The following is a 26,472-nucleotide window of genomic DNA, read 5'->3' on the forward strand; positions in this document are numbered from 1 at the left end:
CTTTGCTCACCAAAAGCCTATCTGCAGAATCTAACAGGACCACAAATTGAATGTAAACACTCTTGAAAAAATAAAAGCTATTTAATGGAAAACCAATATCTCATCAATTTAACATGGCATAAATCTATTTTTTGAACGACATTATAAAAATACAGACATCTTGTGTGTGTGCGCATGTGTGCCTAGCTTGGTTCACTGACAACAGAGAACTTGTGAAGAAATATTTTGAGACTGTGAGTGACTCTGGATACTCACTTCAAAATCTGTTTCATGTGTGCTACAGTTATACACATTAGCTTCTATACACACATCTGGAGCCCTGAAGAACACCACTAAGCTTCAAGATGGATTTATCTGCTCAAGTGCCCTACAAAACAGACACATCTCACTGTTCTGCATACACACTGGAGACAAGATGACAGGCACCACACAGGATGAGAAACAAGCTGTTTGTGAATATTGGTTTAATTTGCTTTTAAAATGGGTTTTGCAAGACAAGGGAGTGGCGAGTGTGTTGGTGAAAACAGAATTTATAAAGATAAGAGTAATCCAAAAACACTATTTATCAACTATTACTGATACTGTTAATTGAGGGCTTAACATTTCTGGTATGCCCTAAACCAGTGGTTATCAAATGCCCAGATTTTAAATATAATGAAGTGTGTAAATATTCAAACATATATATCTGCCTCAGTATATAATTACGTTATCCTCAAGAATAAAAAAAAAATCTTACATGCTGGTCTCCCAAGCATGTCCTCAAGTGCTTAAGAAGATGTCACATCAAGTCTATAAAAGTGCTTAGATGTGAAGATGAACAAGTATTTTTTTATTTCAACACGCAATTTCAATTCAATTCAATTCAGGTGCAAAATATGTATTACCTATCTATTTTATTCATCCACTTTAGGAAAATAATGATTGACAATGGTAATTCATGAAGACGTTTTTAATAACATCCATAATACATTCTTTTAATGTATGTAATATGTCTGGTAACTCATGTCTATTAACTGTTGAATTGAATCTATTTCTGAATGATATACTATTTGAATACATTTGATGATTAGGGTTTATAAGTAAAAAGATTTGCTTTTGATCTTGGATATGGCCTCCAGAATGTGGCCTCTCACTAGTTCAGAAAGTGGCTGGCCGGCAGTCTGTCCCCACTGCTCATTCTAAAAGAAAGTTTTAAGCTTCTTGTTGTTTAACAAGGTAGTACAGCCAGTGTCCATGGGAGAGTAATACTAAGAGTGCTGAGCAAAAGTGTACATGCATATACTGTACACACAGCTTGATCTATATGGTCTAGGACTCGCAGTATTTCAAAAACACCACAAGGGAACTGTTTCCATGTAAATCGGGGAGCCAATGGCATGCTTTTATATAACCGGAGGTCAGCTTTTAACTGAATTAACGAACACAAACTTGAATAAAAATTGATGAGGATAATTTCTGAAGACAAACCAACAGCATCAAAGGGAGAAAGAGAGTAAAAGGCAGTGCACATTATAACTATAACAACACCTAAAAATATATTTGCGTCCACACCAACGGACGATAAGGATGACTTTATGTTTATTCTAATCCTGCGTGGTGCAGTGTTCCTATTCATTAAAATGAATGTAGATGACCTGCTGCTGATGGTTTCGTTTTCAATCCTGAATGTCTTTTCTCCAAAATATGATAGCAAAAGCTGTGGATGCTCTCTCTGAAGGATGAAGATGCGCGTGTGTTCAGAATGTAAAATATATATTTTGCCAGCTTGCTCAGAATTATATAAGATTTACATATGTACTGCATAAAATATCCCATTGTACACACACCGCTTTCCCACCACTACACTCTTTAGCTCTGACCTAAAACCTGCGTTTCAAACATATTTAGACAGAGATTGACAGCATGTTTAATCATTCACTAACTGGTAAGATCATTCTGAAAGTGAACCCAATGATATCGCCCTCTGTATCTGTATCTATCTTTATCGCTATAGTTGTGATGTGAACAACGCTGTTCACCTGAATGAAGAACAATTTATAAAACTTTATTTTCTATAGTTATCATTATAATCTAGACGGCCCTTAATTCCATTTTAAATAGTTAATATTTTTACTGATTGTTCAGCAGCCTTCTTGTTTGTCTTCGTTCTTACCCACTGGAATTCCAGCACAGTGGAGCGGAGTTGTGCAGTCACAGACCAGCTTCTGTGCACAATGAATCATTCCATCCTCTATCACTAATCTTTCTCTTTCACAACCTCTCTAGCTCTCGTTCTACACTGTATCGGAGCTTGGAAGATCATGGATAATGACAGCATTCTTCCCTGGAAAGGACAATTCCCACAGATGTGGCAGAAAGAGACTTTGTTTTCGGTTCTTGTTAAAGAGGAACGATAGTATGACGGGAATGCCTTGGGTATAAGAAGCCAGATAAAAATGTTTTGTCAACCCTCACAAACAACCTTCACATATTTCAGTGGTTTGAGAAGTCGAAAAACTGATAATTTCAAATTCAAAACATTACAATCCCCTCATTCTCATTATAAGGTTTGTGAAATCAGCTTGATATGTGTATATGCTTTCTCTGAAAAATTAAGTGTAAGAGGTAAGGAATTTCAGAGAAAAGTCAAATTCAGCATTTTAGTTATTACACACGAAAGAGTCTTTGTAAACAAATATACATATGATAATTGATGGTTTGTTACTTTAACAAAACAGAAGGAATGTAACATTATGTATCTTGCTTCAACACACACAAACGCACACAGATAAATGCATACTCGCTTGTCAGTCAGTTGCCATTAAAATGTAACTGGATTTTAAATGTAAATGTAACCACTTGAATGGAAACACTTTCTTTCAAATTATTTATTAAAGTCATAGAAAGGTGCTAATAGCATTGAAATGAAAATCTGTTAAGGGGTGTGCTGCAATCGCTCCGGATGTATTAAAATAAATGATATGACAGAGTAGAAAAAAATGTGTACAGTATATGTGCAAGTGTGTGCATATTGAGAGGTCAGGACCTACACCCTGCTTGATTTTTCAGTTCAAACTACTGCTCCTCAGGCTGCCTGGCTTGGTGTATAATTGGTCTTTGCTACAGTTACCAGCCTTTCTTGTCTCATCCTCTCTTCTTTTCCCTCTCCTTTCTCTCTGATTTCAGGCTCCTTTGGGTCATCATTCATCAGTGGGGCCTCTCAGCCCCTGAGGACCCAGTCAGGAGGCCCCCGTTTCTATGCTTTCATAACCAGAGGCCATTTCTGATGGAGTCGCAAAATACAGGGGAACAAGAGGGCATAAAAATGCTGCACAAGGCAGGGGGTGGATGGCTGTGATTATTATCCAGATAATCATTTCAAACAAATTATCATGATAATCAATCAATTGTCACATTTAAAGCAGCTTGCCCAAGGGCTGCACATAGCTCAGTGTGACTTGTTCTGTATTTTAAGGGATAATCAAGACCCCAAAATTTGAAGGGTTGCTTGAGATAATATTTGTACAGAAGCATATATTTTCATATTGGTTAAGCTAAGATTAACAGGTTTATAAGACCTCCATCCACTGGTGCTGTGTAGTACAGTAACTCTATTTCGCTTTTCCATAAAAAAAAACATTCAAACAAAAATACACAAAGAATGCAAATAAAAATTAGAAAACACCCTGAATGATACAACAAATGCAAAGATTTAGTTGTATAAATCTAGGCATTATTAGAAGAAGGCTATTTCAGTTTTATGATGAGTAAACCACAGCAGCAGGGGTCACAAAAGCACCCTGAGAGCTTGTCAAAAGAGCTATTAATCTCTTTCCAATTTAAACATCAGCTGCTTATTTTAGACACATATTCAAAGCCAAACGTATTAATATCCAGCCAGACACACAGGCACAATGCTGGAGGGCATCTTATTCAAATACAATTACAACACATTGATTTTCTATAATGAACCTAGTCTATGTACTATCATTGTAAACTCAATGTAAGCTTACATATTGCACAAACACAGATGTACACACGCACACATGTGAACACACTCTATTATTACACACTTTTGGAACAGAATGTGTTGGATTATATCTCAAAGAACTCAAATTAAGGATCAGGAATGTACTCATAATAAGAACTGTTTAAATAAATATTTAGTGAAATACCACTTAAAAAACGTATTCGTTCACGATAATGATTTTTGAAGCTTACAAACGAGTACATATTTAATACATAAATCATGTTTTGCAGCTGTGCAAAAAAGGGCAGACTGACATAAAAGGGTACCTTTTTAATACAGCTGTCATGAGAAGATTCTTTGTGATCATCCAGCATTTGCTGTGAAGGAAAAAGACAAACAGTAAGTGACTTGTAATCATTTTAAAATTCAAATTTCTTTATAGGGTGTTTCAAAATGGCAACATAACAAAAGTTACTGCGCACGGAATTAACTTTCGGTATTCTTTTACAAACAATAGAGTGCCTGTAGAAAATTTCTGATAACAATCAAAAGAAACCAAACAGAACCAATACTTGTCTCTCCAATATTTAGTATTTAGACTCCAATACCAAGCTCAACCGCTAGATATCAATGTACCATACGGTATGTTTAAAGGCAATCAAACTAAAGGACATATTCAACAATTTGTTTATTCAATAAAATGAACAAACAACAAAATTCAACAAATCGTTTATTTTATACAATTATTATACACTAAAATAATGATACAAATAAATATTAACATAAATTAAATCAAATATAAATAGTTTGTAACATACATTACATTTAGTCATTTGGCAGACGCTATTGCGACTTACAAATGAGGTAAACAATAGAAGCAATTGGAACAACATAAGGACAAAAAAAGCATAGGTGCAGTAAACTGGTCTCATATAGCATACCACAGTATGTACAAAGCAACATTTTTTTTTAAGGATAGAAAGAGTAGAAAGGAAATAGTAAGTCAGAACTATTCGGTCAGGTGCTGATGGAAGAGATTCTTAAAGATGGCTACAGAATCTGCTGATCTTGTAGCAGTGGGCAGATCATTCCACAAATGTGGAACAGATCCAGAGAAGGTTCTTGAGAGTGATTTTTCCCTATTTGGCATGACACTAAAAGACGTTGTTCATTTGCAGAGTGTAGGGATCTGGTGGGTTCTTAAGTCTGTATAAACTATTGAAGAAATTGGGGTGCCGAACCAGTTTTGGTCTTGTAGGCCAAGAGCAGAGCTTTGAATTTGAAGTGAGCGACTATAGGGAGTCAATGTAACGTATGGAAAGGTCTAATTTACTTAATGTTGTAGAGGATTAATCTAAAGGACCGGGTGGTGCTGGCAAGATGATCCGTGAAGTTTAGCTGATCATCGATTATCACTCCCAGGTTTCTGGCCGTTCTGGAAAGTGTAATGGTTGCTGAGCTCAGTTGAATGGAGATGTTGTGATGAATCTTTTGGTCGGCCGGGATTACAAGCATTTATTTTTTTTGCAAGGTTCAGCTGCATGAGGGTCCTTCATCCTGTGTGAAATCTCACTCAGGGATGATGAAATGGATGCGGAAACAGTCGGACTGTCAGACTGAAATGACATGTGGAGTTGTGTTTCATCCGCATAGCAGTGATAAGAAAATCCATGTTTCCGAATGACCGAACCTAGATATGTCATGTATATAGAAAACAGTTTCACTGTTCCAGAGACACCCATAGCCTTGAGGGCCGACAGGAGGATGTGGTGATTAACAGTGTCAAAGGCTGCCGATAGATCCAGTAGGATGAGATCAGATTATTTTGAGATTGCTCTGTCCAGTCTCAGGCCTTCAATGACCGAGAATAGTGCAGTCTCAGTGGACAGCTCTTGAAACCAGACTGGTTGCTGTTCAGGAGGTTATTCTGCATGAGAAAGGAGGAGAGCTGGTTAAATACAACACGCTCAAGAGTTTTGGGAATGAAGGGGAGGAGAGATACCGGTCTGTTGTTATCCAACAGTGCAGGATTAAGAGTGGGTTTCTTCAGTAGCAGGGTAATTCAGGCCTCTTTTAAGACTGTAGGAAATGCACCAGTGGTGGGAGACGAGTTGATAATATGGGTCAGAGCAGGAACCACCGCTGGAGAGATGGCCTGGAGAAGATGGGTGGGGATGGGATCTAGCGGGCAGGTAGTGGTGTGGTTAGAAGAATTTACCTTGGAGACGTCATCTTCAGATAAGAGAGAGAAAGAGGAAAGCGAGCATGCAGGCGGCGGCGCAGAGAACTGACTGCTGATGTGGTAGTTTTCGTTACAAAGAAAGTCATCAGCTGTCAAGTCCGAAGGAGGTGAGCAGGAAGGCGAGCAGAGAAGGTTTTTAAGAGAGTACGAGAGTTGTTGATTTTAGAGTGGTAGTACTGCGTTTTCGCAGAGGAGACATCAGCAGGGAAAGAAGAGAGGAGAGACTGATAGACAGAGGTCAGAGAGATCTTTAGATTTGCCCCTCTTACTCTCAGCAGACCTGAGAAGGAAGCGATGCTCACTGAGAACATCAGATAACCATGGGTCAGAAGGGGATGCACGGTCTGGCCTAGATGTAAGAGGGCATACGCTGTCTAAGCAGGAAGTTACTGTGGAGCAAAGAGTTTTGATGCCGCTGTTAGTATCCAACAGAGAGAGCTGTTCAGAGGGAGGGAACATTGTGGAGACTGCAGAGGATAAGCAGGAGGGAGAGAGTGCATTTAGGCTGTGCCGCCATGTGACCAGTGACGAAGCATGTTTAGTGTCTGATCAAGAGTGATGAGGAATTGATCAGACGTGTGCAGCAGGTAGACCTGAGAGTGTTGAGTGGAACAGTAGCGTGTGGAGATGAGATCTAGTTGATTACCAGACTTATGGGTTGCTGAAGTGGTAACTCGCTTGAGGTCAAACGATGCAGTCAGGTTGTTGAAGTTGCCAGCCTGTGGATTTTCAAGGTAGATGTTGAAGTCTCCAAGTACCACCAGAGGAGTACCATCCTCAGGGAAGGATGACAGAAGAGCATCAAATTCCTCTAAGAAATGTCCAAGCTGACCTGGGGGACGATAGATAACTACAATAGACACTACAACAGTTATATTATTAGACAATGGACCAGTGGTGTCAAACTCAATTTCTGGAGGGCCTCAGCTCCGAACAATTTAGCTCCAACCAATTCCAGCCCACAGCTGTTTAGAGGTTTCTAGTAATCCTAAAGACCTTGATTAGATTAATTAATTGTGTTTAATTAGGGTTTTAGCTAAACTGTGCAGAGCTGCGGCCCTCTAGAAATTGAGATTGACATTTCTGCACTAGACAAACACAAACCGGAAGTTAACTGGGGGTCAGGCACGCGTTCGTCTGATGAAACTGTCTATTTAGCACTTTTTTTTACAAACTATCTATGTAACCCTGGACAACAAAACCAGTCCTAAGAAGCTTGGGAATATTTGTGGCAAAAGCCAAGAAAACATTGAATGGGTCAAAATTATAGATTTTTCTTTTATGCAAAAAAATCATTATGATTAAAAAACAAAAAAGGCAAAAGACACGCCTAAAAACCTTATTCGCTGCTGGCCGAATTGAAACAAATTGTTAGTATAATGCAATGTAAGTCACTTTGGATAAAAGTGTCTGCCAAATGCGTATTTTTTGCTCCCTCATATTCCAGAGTTTTAAATAGTTGTGTCTCGGCCAAATATTGTCCTATCCTAACAAACCATACGTCAATGGAAAGCTTTCAGATAGTGTATAAATCTCAATTTCGAAAATTCACCCACTGGTGTTGTTTTTCAGGGTCACATAGAATATATTAAAAAAGCTAATACTTTAGCTACAGCTTTCCTGTAGCTCAGTGGTAAGAGCATTGCGTTAACAATGCAAGGTCATGGGTTCGATCCCAAGGGTTTGCATATACCCAAGTACAAAAATGTATAGGATATTGCAATGTAAGTCGCGCTAAATAAAAGCGTCTGCCAAATGCATTAATGTAAATGTAAAAACTTCTTTCTTTTTCAGTAGAACCAAGGAAATTGTCATTCATTTCTTTAATAATTGTAAAAAGCACAATTCAACGTTTTATTTGCTTAAGGAAAAGTTTTTCAGGGTCAAAGACTGTATAAAAGATGGACAACGTGATGTCAATTCCTTCCATAGCAATGAATGATTGTGAAACATCAGACGACATATTAGTACACTAGGGCTGCACGATTTGAAGAAAAAATCGAATTGTGATTTTTCAGACCAAAATTGCGATTTAAATGCGATTTGAGTACTATAAAAAAAGAGCTAGGTTTTGTTGTGTTGGTTTTAACAGCATGCATCAAAGAAAGACCAAGCAAAATCACAAACTATTGAAACGTTATCCCACTGTTTATTTAAAACCACTTACACTGTGGTCATTTTTTTAAATAAAGTTGTCATGCAAAAATGTCATGACAAATTAAGAGAATAACAGGAGTATCTTAAATACCTAAATTAACAAGTATAAATAAAACCTTAAACTTTTAAGATCCCAAACACACTGTAAACAATTACAGTTATGTATGGCGTCTGTTATTTTGGCCTACCTTTGTGAAAATATGTCGTAGAGTGTGCTAATTTCAAACGCGTGAGCAATCGTGTCGCGAGGTCGACACGGACTATCAAAATAATTCCAAACATAAGCGTTGCTTTTTCTTTTAGGTACCAAGTCGTCTGCTGCTGCAGGACTTTGCGCTTCAGCAGACATAACGTTACTTTGTTGCGAATTTGAACTTGCTGCTCCCGGTCGCGCTCATCTTTCCCAAACGATGTTCTTTGCTAATTCAAAGCATGTACAGTAGAGATGCGCTGATAAGCTAAAATGTCACCCGCATCCGCTGCTTCAATAAATTATCCACCCGCCACCCGCCCGCACGCACATATAGTTTTCTCTGATATAGATATCCGGACCCGATCGTTACTTTAATTACTCAGCAAATTTTCTAGCACTGTCTTTGTCTGTAAATGCTTAAATCTAATCTTTCGAGTGATGTACCATATAAGAGGTACCACTCTTATGTCTTTCATATACATACAGTGTCTCACTGCCGTTGCATATTACATACCCAGCACTTGATTCGTTAAACCACTTCGCTGAAACGCTCCCACACGGTACTTATCTTTCCTACCTTTTGTTTTGTTTTTAATTCTCCCTTTTTAAATTTCTCTCGGATCCGTTTTGCCTCCATTTCTGCTTTAAGAAATAGACAGTCATCTTCCGCAGCCACGCGCGCATTTGTTTTAAATTACTGTAAATTAGCGCCTGATTAAAAATGCATTTAAAACATGTACGTATTTTTTGAGAAATTTTGTTAATATTGTATATGATATCATTCACCCGCGACCCACCCGCAATTAATCAGAATGTATTTTTTATTAACCGACCCGCGGATCATCCATCCACAGCGCCTACGGATATAAACGCCATCCGCGCATCACTAAAGTGTTAAAACGCTACCTATTGGATAAACGTAAAATTACTGTCAAATACTACGTAGGTGCATTATCTTATTTAAAGCCCTTTTAATCGAAATAATCGCAACTTTTGCGATTTAAACATCGCACTCCTTCAAATTGCGATTTCGGTTTAAAAACGATTAATCGTGCAGGCCTATATTACACAAACGTTTTGGAAGCCTGGCTATGCGCAGAAGTAGTTTTCCTATAGCTCAGTGGTAAGAGCATTGCGTTAACAAGGTTGTGGTTTCAAACCGAGGGAATTGCACATAGCCAAGTAAAATTGTATAGGATAATGCAATGCAAGTCGCTTTGGATAATTTTTTTTTAAAGGTAATTGGATTTTATAGTCTGCCTCCTGTCCCATTTATTTGCATGGAGAGGGCGGGGCTCATAACCTGTACTGCAGCCAGTCACCAGGGGATGATCAAAGAGCTGGCAGCTTCACTTTTCATGACTTGTGAGGTACCACCATTCGGGTGTGTTGTGTAAATAAAAACTCTGTGCAGCTTATAATGCTATTTAGCTTTATAATTAGGTTATGAATGTTCTAAGCCCATCTTTGTTAACGACGATCAAGACATTTTTCAAATTAAACTTTAGTCTTTGTTTCATTGACACAAAAGAAAGCAACATTACCCAGAGATCCACAATGAACACATTTTTCTGCACAGCTGTACATAGACACACAACAGACAAAGAATACACTGGTTCACTTTGCAGTTTATATTTACTCCCCATTTCGACACTCAGTGTGTTAGTTTGAGTAAATGGAAGCATTAATTACATTGTCAATGTTTTCTTCTCACAAGCTAATTGAGCTTTTCTTTAAATGCATTAAAATATACCTCGACAGGCCAATAAATTAATTTATCTCCCAGCTGTATGTTGGGGCATGAAGTAAGGCAAGCGTTTTTAAGTGGAAGTCAAATATCAAAAATGAGCCCACTCATATCTGGATAATACAAGGACATACAGCAGTGGAGCCAACAGATGGTTATACAGTAGATGGCAAAAGCATTTAGTTAAAACTCAAGGCCTTTTGAACTGAGTGAGTGACATGAAGTTGGCTCATGAAACTACTCCAAAAATTGAAAGTTTTTCTCTGTTTTTGGTGAGCCTGGAATTTAGATGTACATATATCTATTTAGATATATAAATGCTTGATTGACCTTAATTATTGTGGAAGTGGACATGTGGTCCGTGGTGGACGAATATCGACTGAATCTGAATCATAAAAGATATGTGAGGAGGAGCTTATAAAAACTGGCGTTTGTGCAATTTTGTTTCCATTGTTCCAGTTTGAAGTGAAACAAAACAATAACCTCAAACTTAATAAATCATTAAATACTGCATACACTTACATATACTTATAAACACATATATTTGCACATACATTATTAACCAAATTTCAAAGCAATTTTTTGTGATTTATATATAATTTATCTTGTGATATATCTATAAAATCTTTACCAAATTATATCTTCATGTGCCAATGTACGAACCATTGTCCATCAAGAGTTCATATTAGGAACAGCTTCAAAAGAAGTTTAGTACCTGTAAATACGAGGAAGGCACTGACAATCTGACATACTTCTGCCAAGGCAAACATAAGGTTTAGTTTAGAATTAACATTTAGTTAATTCTTTGAATTCAAATATATGTGTTCCCAGCTTACTGTGGCACTGTTTGATTCTCTATTATATTCTTATCAACATCTCCTGTCCTTTCAGGGTGTGAAGAAGACACAACGGGTGGTGAAATGGATTCCTAAAGGAATGTGAAATTATCGTTGTGCAAGCACAAAGGTGAGACGGGAGACAGCCACATAAGGTGAGTTTGTTTAACACTTATCACATGACTTGTGCTAACAGAAACCCGGGCATTTGGATCGGGATGTGGTGGGTGTGGAGATAGATAGAGGGCAACACACAATGACAGATTTAATGGACAAACACTTCAGATTTTTTAGGGAAGGTCACGATAATCTTTCATGAACGATACCTACATTTTTCATACTTAACGTGACTGCGAGGTCTGCGCATTGCCTACAGGAGGGCAGCCGATATTCTAAAAAGATTAAGTTAAAGGATTATTCATACCAAATCATTGCAGTGAACTGTTGTAGCAATAAAACAGAAAACAAAAACTAACAAACACACAAAAGGGAAACGGATGGATATGGATAACAATGGATAACTTCATACTGGGCCTGAAAGTCAAAAAATTAACGTCAGAATTTTTCCTGACCACTTCGCTTTTGAGAGACGAGAGTGAAAATATTCATGGCTGCTTTTCATCTGAACATCCACATCGGTAATGTGCATATTATTTTTTACTATATACAGTTTCGTTGGACACTACGATCTAGCCTGAAGTTACTGTGACTTCCAGGTCTATGTTTGGTTATCCATCTAGCTAATGACTAGTAATTAGGGGTCCCAAACCCTACTGGAATTGTAAAGATTTTCCTTTTCTACTGTTCCTGCCCTAAAAGTGTCTGGCCAGCCAAAACCGTAAGTCCCAGAAACACCACATTTGGCAGGATGGTCCAAAATTCCATCATTGCACATACAGATCCTGATCAGACCATAGATGGCACTTTTAAGCACTTATATGTTTTTGCTCATTGTAACCGTATAGGTTCATCTTATTGTCAGAGTCAAGCTGAACAAAAGTCTATCAAGGTTTCTTTACCATGAATAAAATTGTTCCACCATTTTGAGCTCTGCAGATGTCTGTCAGAGGAGGTCTGGTGCCCTTCTCCTGAGAAAGCAGGTCCTTCGTCAGGGGAATCGAACAGGGGGGAGTGGTGGTGAAGAGCATTAGCGCCTAGAACAAAGTACTAGTAGCACTTGATGCTCCTCTTCCCTGAACTTGCACCGGACCTGTGCAATAAGGCTCACTGGGGGAAGGCGTTCTTCTGCTTGTTCCGCAGCCAGCTGTGTGCTAGAGCATCCGTGCAAAGGCGGGCCTCGGACGGGGGTACCATAGCGGGCCCAAACTGCACCAAAAGGTGGAAACGCCACACTCCGCGAGGCGTGGACTGATGAGGGAGCGCGTCGGGTGTCTGGTTCAGGTCGCCTGGGATATATATATATATATATATATTAGTGGTGGGCCGTTAACGGCGTTAACGGCGTTAACGCAGTGAGACTCTTATCGCGCGATAAAAAAAATGTCGCCGTTAATCTATTCTCAAAGTTGGGTTGGGAGCTGGGTCTATACTACGCAAGCTATGATGACTTTCGCCTTGATATTTTAGCGCGGATGTATACCAGCTTAACTGCACTGTACGGGGCGAGAACGAGATTTTTCAACTCGCGTGATTCGCGTGATTCGCGGAAGCAGAAGCCGCCTCATCATCTCATAACGAGGGCTTCATTCGCGCGATTCGCGCAGCAAGTAGGTCTATTGGCTCTCTGCATTAACATATAAATCACTCGCGCTTGACACGCCATTCGCGTTTGGTCTGAACACAACATAACGTTACTGTGAAATTACCGCATCAAACGTGACGTGCTAACATGGATGCAGCTATGAAGCCGCCGGGTTTGCTTCAGGGAATATTAATTTTTAAGAAGCTTCCCAATGGAAACATCGACAAGACTAAGGTTGTTTGCACCTTGTGCAATGCGGAATTGGTTTAAAAAAAAAAAATTCTCTCAACAGGTAGTGGTCTAGCTTTAGTTGAAACCGGTAACTTTGAATTGAGATCTAATGTATTATGGCTCCTGTATGACATATCGCTTGTTGCTCCCTCACTCTTTGTAAATCGCTTTGGATAAAAGCGTCTGCTAAATGACTAAATGTAAATGTACTGTAGGAGCTCTTCCAGTCTCAAGTACCACCTAAACGCAAATCATCCCTTAGCTAATGCGGAAGTAAACACAAGTTCATCTTCTTGAACATAATTTAATTTTCATCACCAATTATCATAGTAGAACAGCTTTCTCAAGCAGTTTGTGATGCATTTTGGAAACAGGAGATGAGCCCCTGGTCTAATGCGCCACCTGGCTTGAGAAACCCGTTCTCAAAGACTTACTTTTAGTCATTATTTGGGTAGCACACATATTCTGAATGCCTTCGGCAGAATTCAAATGAGCCATTTTAATCTAGATTAATCTAGATTAATCTTGGAATTAATCTAGATTAATCTAGATTAAAAAAATTAATCTGTGCCCACCACTAATATATATATATATATATACACGCTACAGTTAGACGCTAGAGTTGTGCCGTCCGACCGGATCAGTACGTGCTTGTCATGCATGAGAGGTTGTAGCATCTTCAGTGCAAGTAGCACAGCCAACAACTCTAGGCAGTTGATATCCCAGCGCAGGCGGGGGCCAGTCCATCGCCCAAACACTGCGTGCCCGTTGCACATGGCACCCCAACCCTGCAGGGAGGCGTCCGTCGTCACCACGATGCGCCTCGGAATTTGCCCGAGAGGGACCCCTGTTTGTAGAGAGATCATTGAAGACCAGGGGGTTAGGGTGCATCGGCAGAAAGGTGCGATCGCCATACGCCTGCTGCCGGTGTGCCATGCTCTCCAGGGAACTCGACTCTGTAGCCAGTGTAGGAGCGGTCTCATATGCATCATGTGCATCAGGGTACGCAGATCTAGAATGGATCAATGGCTGGCAGTATGGATCCTTAACTGTGGGGAGGCCCCAGAGGAGGAGATCGGCTCTGCTGATGCAGCTCAACACACAATCGATTGTAGAGTGAATACTCAACATTGCGTCTTGCCATGACACAACATTGGGTTGCCGAGGGTAAGAGCGGATGTGAAAAACACCCAGAGAGATAGGAAACTCTTTTAGTGAGAAAGTGGGCGCTATTCACCCGGAGGGACCTAGCAGATGATGGGGTGGGGCAGGGACCGTCCCGGATCGACCGACCAGCGATATAATGGCTGGGGTCGGGCCCAATGGTATTGATCTCACTGGGGTCTTCCCATCAGGGTCGCTTCTGCTTCCGCGACAGCTGCTGACGGGGCGGTGGTCTCCTCCTCATCGACATCTTCCTGGGGGCCGCCTGGGTCAGGGGCGCCGAAGAGACCCGAGGCTGCTGGGGCAGGGGTAGAGTGTGGCTGATCGCCTCTGTCTGATTCTTCAGTGTCAAGAACTGCGGGGAGAAGTCCTCGACAGTATCACCAAACAGCCCACCCTGCGCGATGGGTGAGTCGAGGAAGCAGAGTTTCTCTGCATCACGCATCTGCACAAGGTTAAGCCAAAGGCGCCTTTCCTGGACCACGAGTGTGGACATTGCCCAACTTGTTTTTGGGAGACTGCAGGCACCAGTGACTGCAATGTCTGGATCACCATCCGCCTGCAGTGCGGGAAGGATGTATCCACGAAGGCTGCCTCAGCGTGCTGGAGACCCAAACACAGGAGGCAGACATCATGTCCGTCTCCCTCCTCGATGAGAGTATCACACCCACGAGACCAGCCGGACATACCACGCTGGAGAAATTAGCTCTTTTAGAATTCTTGAACACCTGTGGGACTGCCGGATGCCGACATTTTGTTTTAGCTTAACATTAGCAAAAGAGCGAGTAATACGCATGCGCATGAAGTCAACGTTATCAGAAAGTAACATCTTTCCATTTACATGGAAACGAAAAAGGTGGTCGTTTTCAAAAAGTTTCACTGGATTAAATCTTCATGGTAACATGGATCTAACGTGTGATATGGAGTGAAAATGTCTGTGAGGCATCAATAATTAAACTGAAATCAGTTTGTCTCATCGCCATATGTGTCGTCAATTCCCTGTGTCTCCAAAAAGTCCTTACGCATGGGTCAGAGTTTGCATGCAGGTGCAGAAAATTTCACACCAAGTTTGTTTTTATAAATCTAATATTTTGCATAGGAAGTGGCTTAAGCCTCTTTCAAGGCATGTTTTGTTTATACACAACGGTTCTAAATGAGGCCCCAGTTCTTAATTTTTGTCCAGCTGCGGCAATATTATTACAATTTATTTTATATTTAATTTCTATTAATATATAATAATATTACATTTTTACATTTTGTATTAAATAACATGTCATGAAATGGTACACACGACTCTGCTGGTGTCCTTTAGCCGTATGCAAAATCTCAGAAATAGACATGGGAGGGGGGCACTGTAACAACACCTTTTGACGAGTGAATGGGTTAGCTTTACCTACAGTCACCAGACTTGGTATGTGTTCTTCCCAAACCGAACAACTTTTAAAATTACAGTCATTAGGTCCATCCAACAGGATGTCGGCATTTTGGAATAAAAGTAGATGGTACCGAAAGATTTCGACTACGCAGACAACATCATACTATTAAATGATGATGTTCCAAAAGCGCAAGAGCACAAACAGTGCCTACAAAGAGAGGAAAAAAGGCCTAAAAAATAAATGCAGATAAAACAAAATATATGACCATCCGGACAACCAAATCTTAACATGTGGTGAAGAGATCAAACAAGTACTGTAGAACAGTTTAAATGTATTTATGCTCCTACATTGACTTCCTGTTTAATATTCTTAACACATGAAGAGGACAAGCATTGAGTGACTTTTGGAAGCTGAAATCAACAATACTACTCATTCAATAACTGTTGCATGTGCCATGAAGCAGCAATTGAACTCATCTGCTATGCCATGCTATGGTAAAATACTAGATCCGTTTCTAAATTTCAACATTCTTGCCACTGTCAACCAAAGACAATGGTCCGATACAGTTGTTTAGCAACAAATGCGAACGGCTGGGACTTTTTCTGGAGGACAAAGACTCAATGTATAGCACCACAATACTTCCCCAAACATGAGAAAAGGATAGGTGCTGACTTGGGATCGACATGAAGAGGTGAAGAGATGGTGGAGAGAGATGAAAAGGGGTGTCACATGGGCCCTTTTGGGCTGTTGGAAGATGAGGCGTGCTGCTGCGTTCTGAACCAGCTGGAGTGATTTGATAGCCTTTGCAATAAAACCAGCAAGGAGAGCATTGCAGTAGTCCAACCTTGATATTACCATGGCCTGGACAAGGAGTTGTACCGTTTGCTCAGTGAGATAGGGTCTAACCTTTCTAAAGTTGCATAAAGCATATCGGCATAACCGCATTGTCTTTGCAATGTGATCATTGAAGGACAGCTGTTCATCAAATATGACTCTGAGGTTTCTGGCTGTTTTGGAAGGAGTAGTTGTGGTTTTGCCAAGTTGGATGGTGAGATATTGTTGCACCGTAGGGTGATCCGGGAAACACACGTAGACTGGTCCAAGAATGCAGACAGGGGAACAGACAGGGATCACCCAATATTTTATGACTGCAATGATCCTGTGGATAGTTTTTTGAGAAGCCATTTGTGAGGATGATCAGAAATCATCATAAAAAAGCAAGTAAAATATCCCACTTCTGACTCCTTAAACACAGAGAGCCTTTCATCCTGCATACTATATCACAAATAACAATCTGAGGTCTGAGGGGGTTTGGGTCCCTGGAGAAGTTTTGACATACCCTGACATTTTGTGCTTTTGAATAAGACCAGAAAACACATATTAAATCTATGTACTCAAGACTTTTGAGTTCTGAATTATTTATTGCCATTTTTGCATTGATTTTGATTAAGAGTATGCCCCAATAGCAGAATCACGAACAACTGTGCGGGCTTGTTGTGATAATCAAAATTTTTATATCGTATTAATGTTTGTCTGTAAATGAGGGGGCCATTGTGTAACGTTATACCTAAAGGTTTTATCAAACAAAAACATAGACTAAAGGCTCTTAATCTGGCCCTCACGTCCACCCATATTTCGCGTCTCTCTCTTTTAACACCAATCTAAAGTGTGTTCCTATTGACATGATCCCTACACAGCGTTCACTGCTCTCTACTCCCAGCACAAAGGAAATCGCCTTAAGTCTACTTCTGAAGTGAACTTCAGATCACGAATTTGCAGCATCTTCCCAAATTTTACTACGGAGGTTTGAAGGGTTCTTAGCCGCAATTATGCGATTTGAGTAACGTTAGTAGTTACATTTAGTGCACTTCAACGCCCTTTATGTCCACTTCGCAGGGCTTTTACAGGCGAATTGAACACTACCTTAGGCGGTAAGAGACGCATACAAAATGTGCACAGGGGAGTCTTGAGGACCAGGATTAAGAACCGCAGTAGCTCGGCGGCTACAGTCAAACCATTGTCTTACCTTTTACATAACAAGGCGGAGTGTTCGAGGGTGAGAAAAAGTCTACAAGCACACTACAATAAGTTAAATTCAGTGTAATCGTTATCTTTAGCAGTCTACTCTTTTCGTAATTTATATAAAAAAAGAAAGAGAATATTGTGCGCACCCGCCAGCGCAAAGTCCTCTAACTCTTGGCGCAAAAGTCAAGATGCTAGTACGCTGCGCACAACACGTGACATAATTAAACCAATACATTTGAAAACAGCGGGGAGCACTGATTGGTCGATCAACCAGAAAAACAAATCAACAATTCCTTATTTTTTATTTTAAGCAATCAAAAATCTGAGGGGGTCGTACATGTAAATGAGGTGGTCTAGGTCCCCTCAGGCCCCCTCCTGGCTACGCTTCTGCCTCACACTGTCTGTTATATTTTATTTTGTCAAGCAGCTCAACTGAATGGTGATGTTCTAGGAAAGGTTGATATCATTCACGTGGTGTATGTGCGAGCGTGCCAGTGTGTGTGTCAGACTCAGCGTGTGTGGGAGAGAGCCTGCAGTCAGCATAGTGTGCAACAGCGTAAGCTAGAGCCCCGAATAAATAGTTGTAGCGATGCCCATGGTTGGAACTACATGTCTAGAGCTGTGGTTAGAAGCATAGATCCTTATTATTATGACATGTAGACTTACATACATCATGCTTTTGAGCAAGGTAAGCAAGCACCATGCAAAGCATTCTTTATCCATCATTCTAAATATTCAATTTCATATCTTTTATTCTGTCAGGGAAATAGAATCGTTTTTATTTTAAAGGTCTACAAGCGTGCGGGCCACGTGATCTAGGACCCTGGGAATCCCTGGGCGGAGTTAAGTAGTAGCGAATTTATAAATTAGTTAAATATCGTACAATTAAACAATAGAGATCAAAAATGAGATCATTAAAATAGTTTCCAGGTGCATTTTAGATTATGGACTGCAATGATATGACATTAAATCGATCTCAACTGATTAATTAGGAGACGATATTACTCCAACACATAGGCCTATGTGACGTCATCAACTATGTTGCTAAACCAACCAACATGGTTCAAACGACACATGTCGAACTAAGTTACTATGTTTTCAGGAAACAGACGTGAGTAACGTTAGCTAGTTAGTTTCTCAAGCGATACATGGTACTATGGTGGTAAAACAGCGAGTTACTGTATGGCGTTGTTTGGGAAACAAAGTGCAGCTCCTGGATATTTAAATAGAGGCACACTTAACTTAAGCGTTCACCATAATGACGATTTTCTTAGATCAAAATACTATTTAACTTCATATTTCAATAACATTAAATTGTATATTTTTCCACTTCAAAATTTTGAGTAAGCTGTGCCTCCGTTACCTCCTCTGACGAGCCCGCACTGCATAATCACACTGCAGACTACTGTATATGATATAAATTTGTATATTTAATTTTGTAAAAGAATACTTAGTCTCAGCCTTTAATCCAATAATGAGTAAGAATATATTCAATAATGTTAATTTGACTATTGAAGTGATTGACAATTTAATCTGAAACAAAAATTGAGAAGAATCAATTTTTAGGCATTCAAAAGCACTTTCATGAATATGCATGGTCAATGAATTGTAGTAAAAACCTGCTGCTGGAAAATATCTTAATTTGTAAATGCATTTATTTATGTCGTTGCCCGCATTATGATTGACTGTTTGAGAAGTGATACTGCTTCATCAATATATGAAGAATGCAGAATATTGATGATTTATCAATATTATGCAGAGTCAGACTGGCCTATGTGCTTTTGGATGCAAGTGCTTCTCTAGTGTCTGTAAAAGCTCAATATGGGATTTTTATTCAAAGCAGGACTTCTTATATAATAATTCAGATAGAAACCCGCTTCCATAAGGTGATTATGCATCATGTTACAGGCTGGAGGTAATGCAGAGGAAAATTGTCAGATGACGACAGACACTCAAACAACACACTTACAACAGGGCTGTGGCTCTCCAAAAACGAATGCAGAGGACAGACTGGGCCCTGCCAAACATTAAAGTTTAAAAGGCTTGTCATCACCATAAATGCTTTTATTTTGGGGTTTTTTGATTTTGGGTTGATGTGGGGTGAGCCACTTCTGACAGTTTTGCACACACAGAAATGCAAATAATAACTTTAAGGTCATATATAGACAAGCAAAACCTATCACCCAATCAAATATAAACAAATATCTTTAGGATTTAATTATAAATGTAAGATATCATACTATGTATATACTATGTATATTAACCCTAAACCCGGGGGCCAGTTTAGATTTTTAATCAGGTAAGTTTACTGAGTTTTCTAGCTCAAGAAGGTGAGTTGGTATTGAATGGTTTTATCACTATGGTTATAGCGATGTGCCCGAAGCTGAAACCCATTTTTCGGGATGGCACGGGTGGCTTAAAACTAATAACGAATTTAACCGCATAACAAAAAAAAATATTCGGCAGACAAAATCATGTGTTTGCTGGAACAGCACTACATTATACAACTCTGAAATAACAACATAATAATAGGTGTTTAAAGTGAACTATGTGAATTAAATGAGCGCAAATCAAACAGTCGCAGTCTGTGTTCATCTGCTTTCCCGCGGCTCTTGCGAGCGGGATTAATATTCTTAAAAAGACAAAAGACTGGTCGGTAACTCTGGTTTATTTTGGAGAGGAACGGGTTTTTAGACGTGATGTCTATTATTATGCATGCACTGCGTGAATAGACAACTTCTTAATATGCGTATATAACCCTCTGACAAAGCGGGCAGGTGGCCATGCACCAGGAGAGGAGACGTCATAAGGATGAATATAGCTCGATTAAAAAGTTATATTCATTTTGCACTATATATTGCTTGTAAGTCGCTTTGGATAAAAGCGTCTGCTAAATGACTAAATGTAAATGTAAATGTAAATGTATAGGCCTAAGGATTTCATATTTTGACACGCCGTCGTATTTAATGCATTTCATTTAGTTTGTTTGACTTTTTGTCTACTGTTTTGACATTAAAATGTCAAAAAGATATATATTGATAAGACAAATAAAAATAACTGATACAATTTTTATATAGCCTATATTTGTAATTGAGAAACTGTGAGAACTGGAAAATAGCTGGATCCGTTGGGTCAGTACAAAAATCATTCTAAGAAGATAGTGGGTGAACACAGAGTGGATTTTAAAGGAGAGGAAATAACATACTTTAAATAGAAGACACTATATTACGAGGTTAGAATAATTATATTAAGATAGAATAATTTCTTTAGTTAAAAATGGCAAATTTGTTAAATGAAAACTGTCCTTTTGTGTAATTTGACGTAATTCTTGTGTAAACCCCGCCCATTTCCGGTTTCATTCAAATACAGAAACAGATAAAAATAATTTTGAGATTGTTACAAATACTGATACAACTACTGGCCCCGCTGCACAGCCCTAATGGTCTCAGGGTGTACTCTCACTTATCCCGGTCGCTCTGAACTGTGGCTGAGCGGGATTGTCCCCACTCCCATGATGGCCTGCGCTCACATTGCTCTTTACCATCCACACCCGGCCATCCACACCCGGGCAGCGGGCACGCTTTCATACGATTCGACTGCTTCGAAGCAAACGTGAATAAAGCAATCCCTCTCAGCACTCTGGAATCCATCGCAATGATCAGCTTGAGGCTTATTTGAGATGTTTAACTTCATACGTTTCCTGCGCATACCGATCTGCTTAAAGTATGTCATTGTCATAACAGAGCTAAACGAGAGTAAACGGCTCATTATGCTTTTTAAACCCATTTTGTACTTTATTATCGTAATGCCTATCTTTACACACGTTGGATTATGTTTAACAAACCTGGAGTAGTTTTGGCTGCGAGGACACACGCTTGCACGTGTAAGTGCGCGGTTTATGAGTTTTTTAAGGAGGCAGTTGAATCTCAGGGAGGAATTTAAAAGTCTTGTTTTATTTAAGTCATGCTTTCAGTCCTGTGCTCTGTCGCGATTTGCGCTAACACTGCATGTGTACCACGCCCGAGCTCAACCCCACTGTGCTCTGGCCCACCTCTTCCAAGCGAGCCAGGGACCGCTAAACGAACCATGCCCGTGCCCTATACGGAGTGATCACACTCAGTTCAGATTGCCTAATGCTCTCACTAGGCAATCTGAACTATGGTTAGTTAATATGGTTACTTTAAATTTCATTTTCCTCTCTTTTAGAAATGGGCTTGATATACTCTGCTATCTTGTATTTGACATACCTCAAATTAAGGGGCGAACTGGCCATCTGGGATTCCGTGAGTCTTCCCGGTGGGTCGCTAACGTTGGGGCCGAAATGGATGCTTGTGCTACTCAGACGGACGTTTTACAATGCGAATGCACGCAACGCTAATGCAAGAGACACGTATGCATGCCACCCAACATAACCCCCCCCCCCCCCCCCCCAGTCAACAGACTTAACCATGCATCCCAACCGGTCGACAGAAATGGTGGATTTTTTTCTTACCAGCCCAGTCCTGCTCACATTCTGAAACAGAAACCCTGAGATTTCCTCATTTCAGAAACCTTTCTGAAACGGGCCACAGTTGTTAGAGGGAAGATCTTTTGCTGCTAATTGTTTATTATATTTATATTTTACTTTTTTATGAGTATGAATAATTTATACAAATTTTTACATTGATAATAAATATTAATCAATGTATAATAAACATTACATTAAAAATTAATATAACTATATACATTTAAAAACAAGCTTCAGTACATAAAGCTTTTTAATGCAGTGAAGCATACATGTTTTAATTTGACCTTTTTGCAAACAAATAAATTATTTGAATTCAGTTAATTCACTTGCATTGATATAGTCAGGAGCTGTCTTCTCATTTACATTTATGCGTTTGGCAGACAATTTTATCCTAAGCGACTGACATTGCATTATACATTTTAACATAGGTATGTGCAATCCCCTGGGATTGAACCCACAACCTACGTTGTTACGCAATGCTCATACCACTTAGCTACAGGAAAGCATCAAGTCTTTTATTGTTTTACCCTTTTCATACATCCTAAAGCCGATGTTTATTAATGTTTATCAATGTGGTGAACTGTGATGGTTCTAATATAAACACTTAAATAGTTCTTAAATATTAAAAAATACAACAAATCTGAATGTATGTAGTGTTTATTTGCAATGCCTTTGTAATTAAGCCCAGGTGATATCATAAGTATCTGCACAATTAACAAGATTCTCAAATATAAAGTCTCAACTCTGCAGTATAATCAAGGACATCAAACATGGTATCAAGAACAGCCTTTGCCCTTCAGCAAACAACTCAATGTAATTGCACAAAAACAGTTGTGTGTGTCAAAAAAAAACTGTAGCTAGAGAATGTTTACACTCCTGGCTTGAGAGTCATCCAAATAAGATTAGTTCTTGCATTAACTACTAAAATTTCAAAGAGTGAAATCTAAAGCTGTAGCCAAAAGATACCGTCTGGAAATACATGGGAGAGATCACAAACTAGATATTTATTTTACCCGTGTGGTTTATAAGGGACAAGGTTCATGCAGTCCATTTTTTTCATTCTAGGCCAGTGATCCAAGGCGAGGAAAACAAATAAGTCATTACAGACTGGTAAATGTAAGGGAAGACAGTATTTTTGACCATTTAGTCTGGTAACAATCATTTAAAACAATACAAGTCTATTTAGGTGTCATTAGCATCACGGTTTAAACATTAAGGGGCGGGTTCCCGGACAGGTCCAAGACTAGTCTCAGATTAATTTAAATGTTAAAGATGCCTTGATCAAAAACAACTTGCAGTGATGTATCTTAAAATATATAATATAAATAATTCTTCAAATAATTCTATATATAAATAATTTCTTCAATCTCCACTGAATGTACAGAGAACATAACAAAATTTTAGGCTCATTCTCTTGACAAGTGGAGATGCTGTGTACATAAAAAATCTTAATAAAGTCTTACGTAAAATTTCTGTGATTTAATTTAACGGAAACATATATTAGTGCTGTAAGACTATAATTCCAGCCTAAATTGCTTTGCTCGTTGTTATTACAGAAGTGTTCGAATGCTGTTTGGTCAATCGCTTGCAGGTCATGGTGTGATTAAATGTGAGCACCATTGTCAGATGTTTATCACAGTCTTCTTTCTTAGCACATTAATAAACAGATTCTTTAATGCACTTGATTATGTAAAAACGTTTAAATCAGTAAGGTTTCTTTTAGAATACAAACTGTTGTTGACTATTGAATTAGACATTTCAATCAGAAAAAGAAAGAGATTGATATATATTTTCATAACCACTTTACCTCACTTGCAATATTTCAAATCTATCCTTTAGAAAAGACAGGTCTATTTATTCTCTCTCTATCTAGAGATAGCAACACTTATCACCGATGGTGTCTGTCCTGAGTCCACCAGAGCAACCCATCACCACCACAATAAATGTCAAGTGGCGATGATTGATGCGTCTAATGAAATTGATTGACCTGTACCCACGCAATGCAATCCCATGATTCCCAGCAAGCTATTTACTTTAACCCAAAAAGATTAGCTGAAAGATGAGACATTGAAGGCGTTACACGTAATCTTGGGAACATCCTTAGACACTCTTTATGACTGGCCTTGACTCTATCCTTTTATCCCCTATGGAAAAATCAATATAGTCGAGTGGTAAAGGACAGCTTTTAAGAATCCCTTCATAGGTCTTGTCAATATTTTTTTTGCAAAGATTAAGGTATAATACCGTTTTGTCTTCTCAGTTTGAAATGCAACTTTTTTATTTGCATATTTCTGTCAAACCAACATTCACAACCATTTTGGCAGCAAATGTATAAAATTTTACTTTTATATATCTGTGTCAGAGTTAAAAAATATTGAATACTGATGCTTTTAGCAGTAAATCCTTAGTCATATCTTTATATGCTTCACGCTTACGCTTGGGAAGTATTGTAAATGTGATTCTGGTAAGTGGTCATCAATGAAAAAGAAACTGCCAATTCTAAAGTGGGTGAAGTGTTGTCACTGCTTTAACACTACAAAACATGTCTCTTCCTAATATGGAGAACAGACACTCTCCTGATCTGACATCCATTCCAGTGATAGGTGTCGTCTGCCGACTCCTCTGAGCATGAACTTCGGCTTATCACAAATGACTTTATTGTTATTTAGATAACACGATACAGAACTAACAAACCTGAAAACTGGTAATATTAGTTTATCTGTCCTATTTAAAATAAACTTCTAACAAAGTTAACAAGAAAAAAACGTAAGATCATTTCAATTTGGTTTGTCTAGACTGCACTGCTTGCCCATTAAGCATCGTATAAACTTTAAAATCTTGTTTATTATATAAAGGCTGTGACGAGCGGGTCAATACGTGGTCAGCATCACCATGGCAACGGAGCAATCAAGCTCATATACCTGCAGATTGTCAGCAACTGGTCCCAATCAAGCTCACCCTTTATAAACCCAGGAAGAAGAGGAAAGGGTGAGCTTGCTCTCAGTACATTATTTGTTAAACAAACGTGTTGTTGTGCTTTCTTCTAGAGACCAGCAACTGACGATCTGAGGATCGGTACATGGGATACTAAGGAGTTTGGACATTTTACACCACGAGGCACGTGCGCCACCCCACAGCTATCACGGAGCACACTGGAGTTATAGTTCCCCATTGTATACCTCACCGTGTGGCATTGTGTTGCGTGCATATTAAATCACCCTCTGGGGCTTAATTTTTGGAATACTTTTGTCTGTGTCTTGTTCAGCCTGTCACAGTGGTGCAGAACGCAGGCGCTTGTGAATGAGACACAGGATATAACAAAATCCAAAATTTTGTATTCCCTAGGACGTCGTTCTCTCTCTCTCTCTTAACACTGAGCTTCCGGATACCGAGCCAAGATGGAGGAAATCATCAGACGGCTCACGGAAATCTCTGCTAATCAACAGGAGTTTACTGAACAGCTCACTCGCCGGCAGGAACTGGTGGAACATCAGTTTACAACAATGCAAGCCACCTCTTCGGGAGTCCCCGCATCAGATGGCCAAAATTCGGCACATCGACATCTCACCAAGCTGACGGAGCTCGACGACATTGACGCCTATCTCCACACGTTTGAGGTGATTGCCACTAGAGAGGCTTGGGACAAGCGGAACTGGGCACAAATGTTAGCTCCCTTCCTGACCGGCGAGGCACAAAGGGCCTATTTCGCTCTGCAATCCCCATATCAGGATGATTATGAGAGGCTGAAGGCGGAAATCCTCGCGCGGATGGGACTATCCCCGGTAGCGGCAGCACAGCATTTCCACCAATGGAAATACGAGGAACAGCTTCCTGTTCGAGTGCAGGCCGCCCAGTTAACCAGACTTACCCATCTTTGGCTCCTAACGGAGGATTCTACGATTGGCCAGGTGGCGGAGAAAGTCGCCATCGACCGACTGCTACAGGCTTTACCCCGACGGCTCCGGAATCCAGTGGGTATGAAGAACCCGAGTTCTTCAAGGTGTCGGACGCCACCTTCGCCCGGGATGGAGGAGAGAAAGCGACCGTTCTACCCCGGAGGGTGAATGCTCCTTGGCGATCACAGGAGGGTACCTCACGACCAGTCAGCAGATCCCCGGTAGCTTCCCCCTTGGATGAACCGATGCAGACGGAACCAACGTTACCCATACCGCGGGCTTGGTTGGCAGGATGTATCGTCCATAAGAACCTTCCCCTAGGTGCCACAGAAAGGGTGGTAAGACTGGCCATGACGGTCCAACCCAAACCGAGGAACCGACCACCAGTAAGGCGTCGGTTCAAACCCAGACCGCAGGTGGCATTGATGGCTACCGAGAGCGAACAAG

General features: G+C 39.9%; 1 protein-coding gene across 1 annotated transcript in view; it reads right to left on the reverse strand.

The window, feature by feature from the left end:
* Positions 1-26,472, reverse strand: part of prdm16 (PR domain containing 16) — a 209,730-nt gene that overhangs the window by 81,834 nt on the left and 101,424 nt on the right. Inside the window, exon 3 of the mRNA XM_056772745.1 lies at positions 4,276-4,326. Within this exon, the coding sequence (XP_056628723.1) occupies positions 4,276-4,326 (51 nt within the window). The remainder of the gene's footprint in view (positions 1-4,275; positions 4,327-26,472) is intronic.

The sequence above is a fragment of the Triplophysa dalaica genome, chromosome 18, assembly GCF_015846415.1.
Source record: "Triplophysa dalaica isolate WHDGS20190420 chromosome 18, ASM1584641v1, whole genome shotgun sequence".
Taxonomy (NCBI): domain Eukaryota; kingdom Metazoa; phylum Chordata; class Actinopteri; order Cypriniformes; family Nemacheilidae; genus Triplophysa; species Triplophysa dalaica.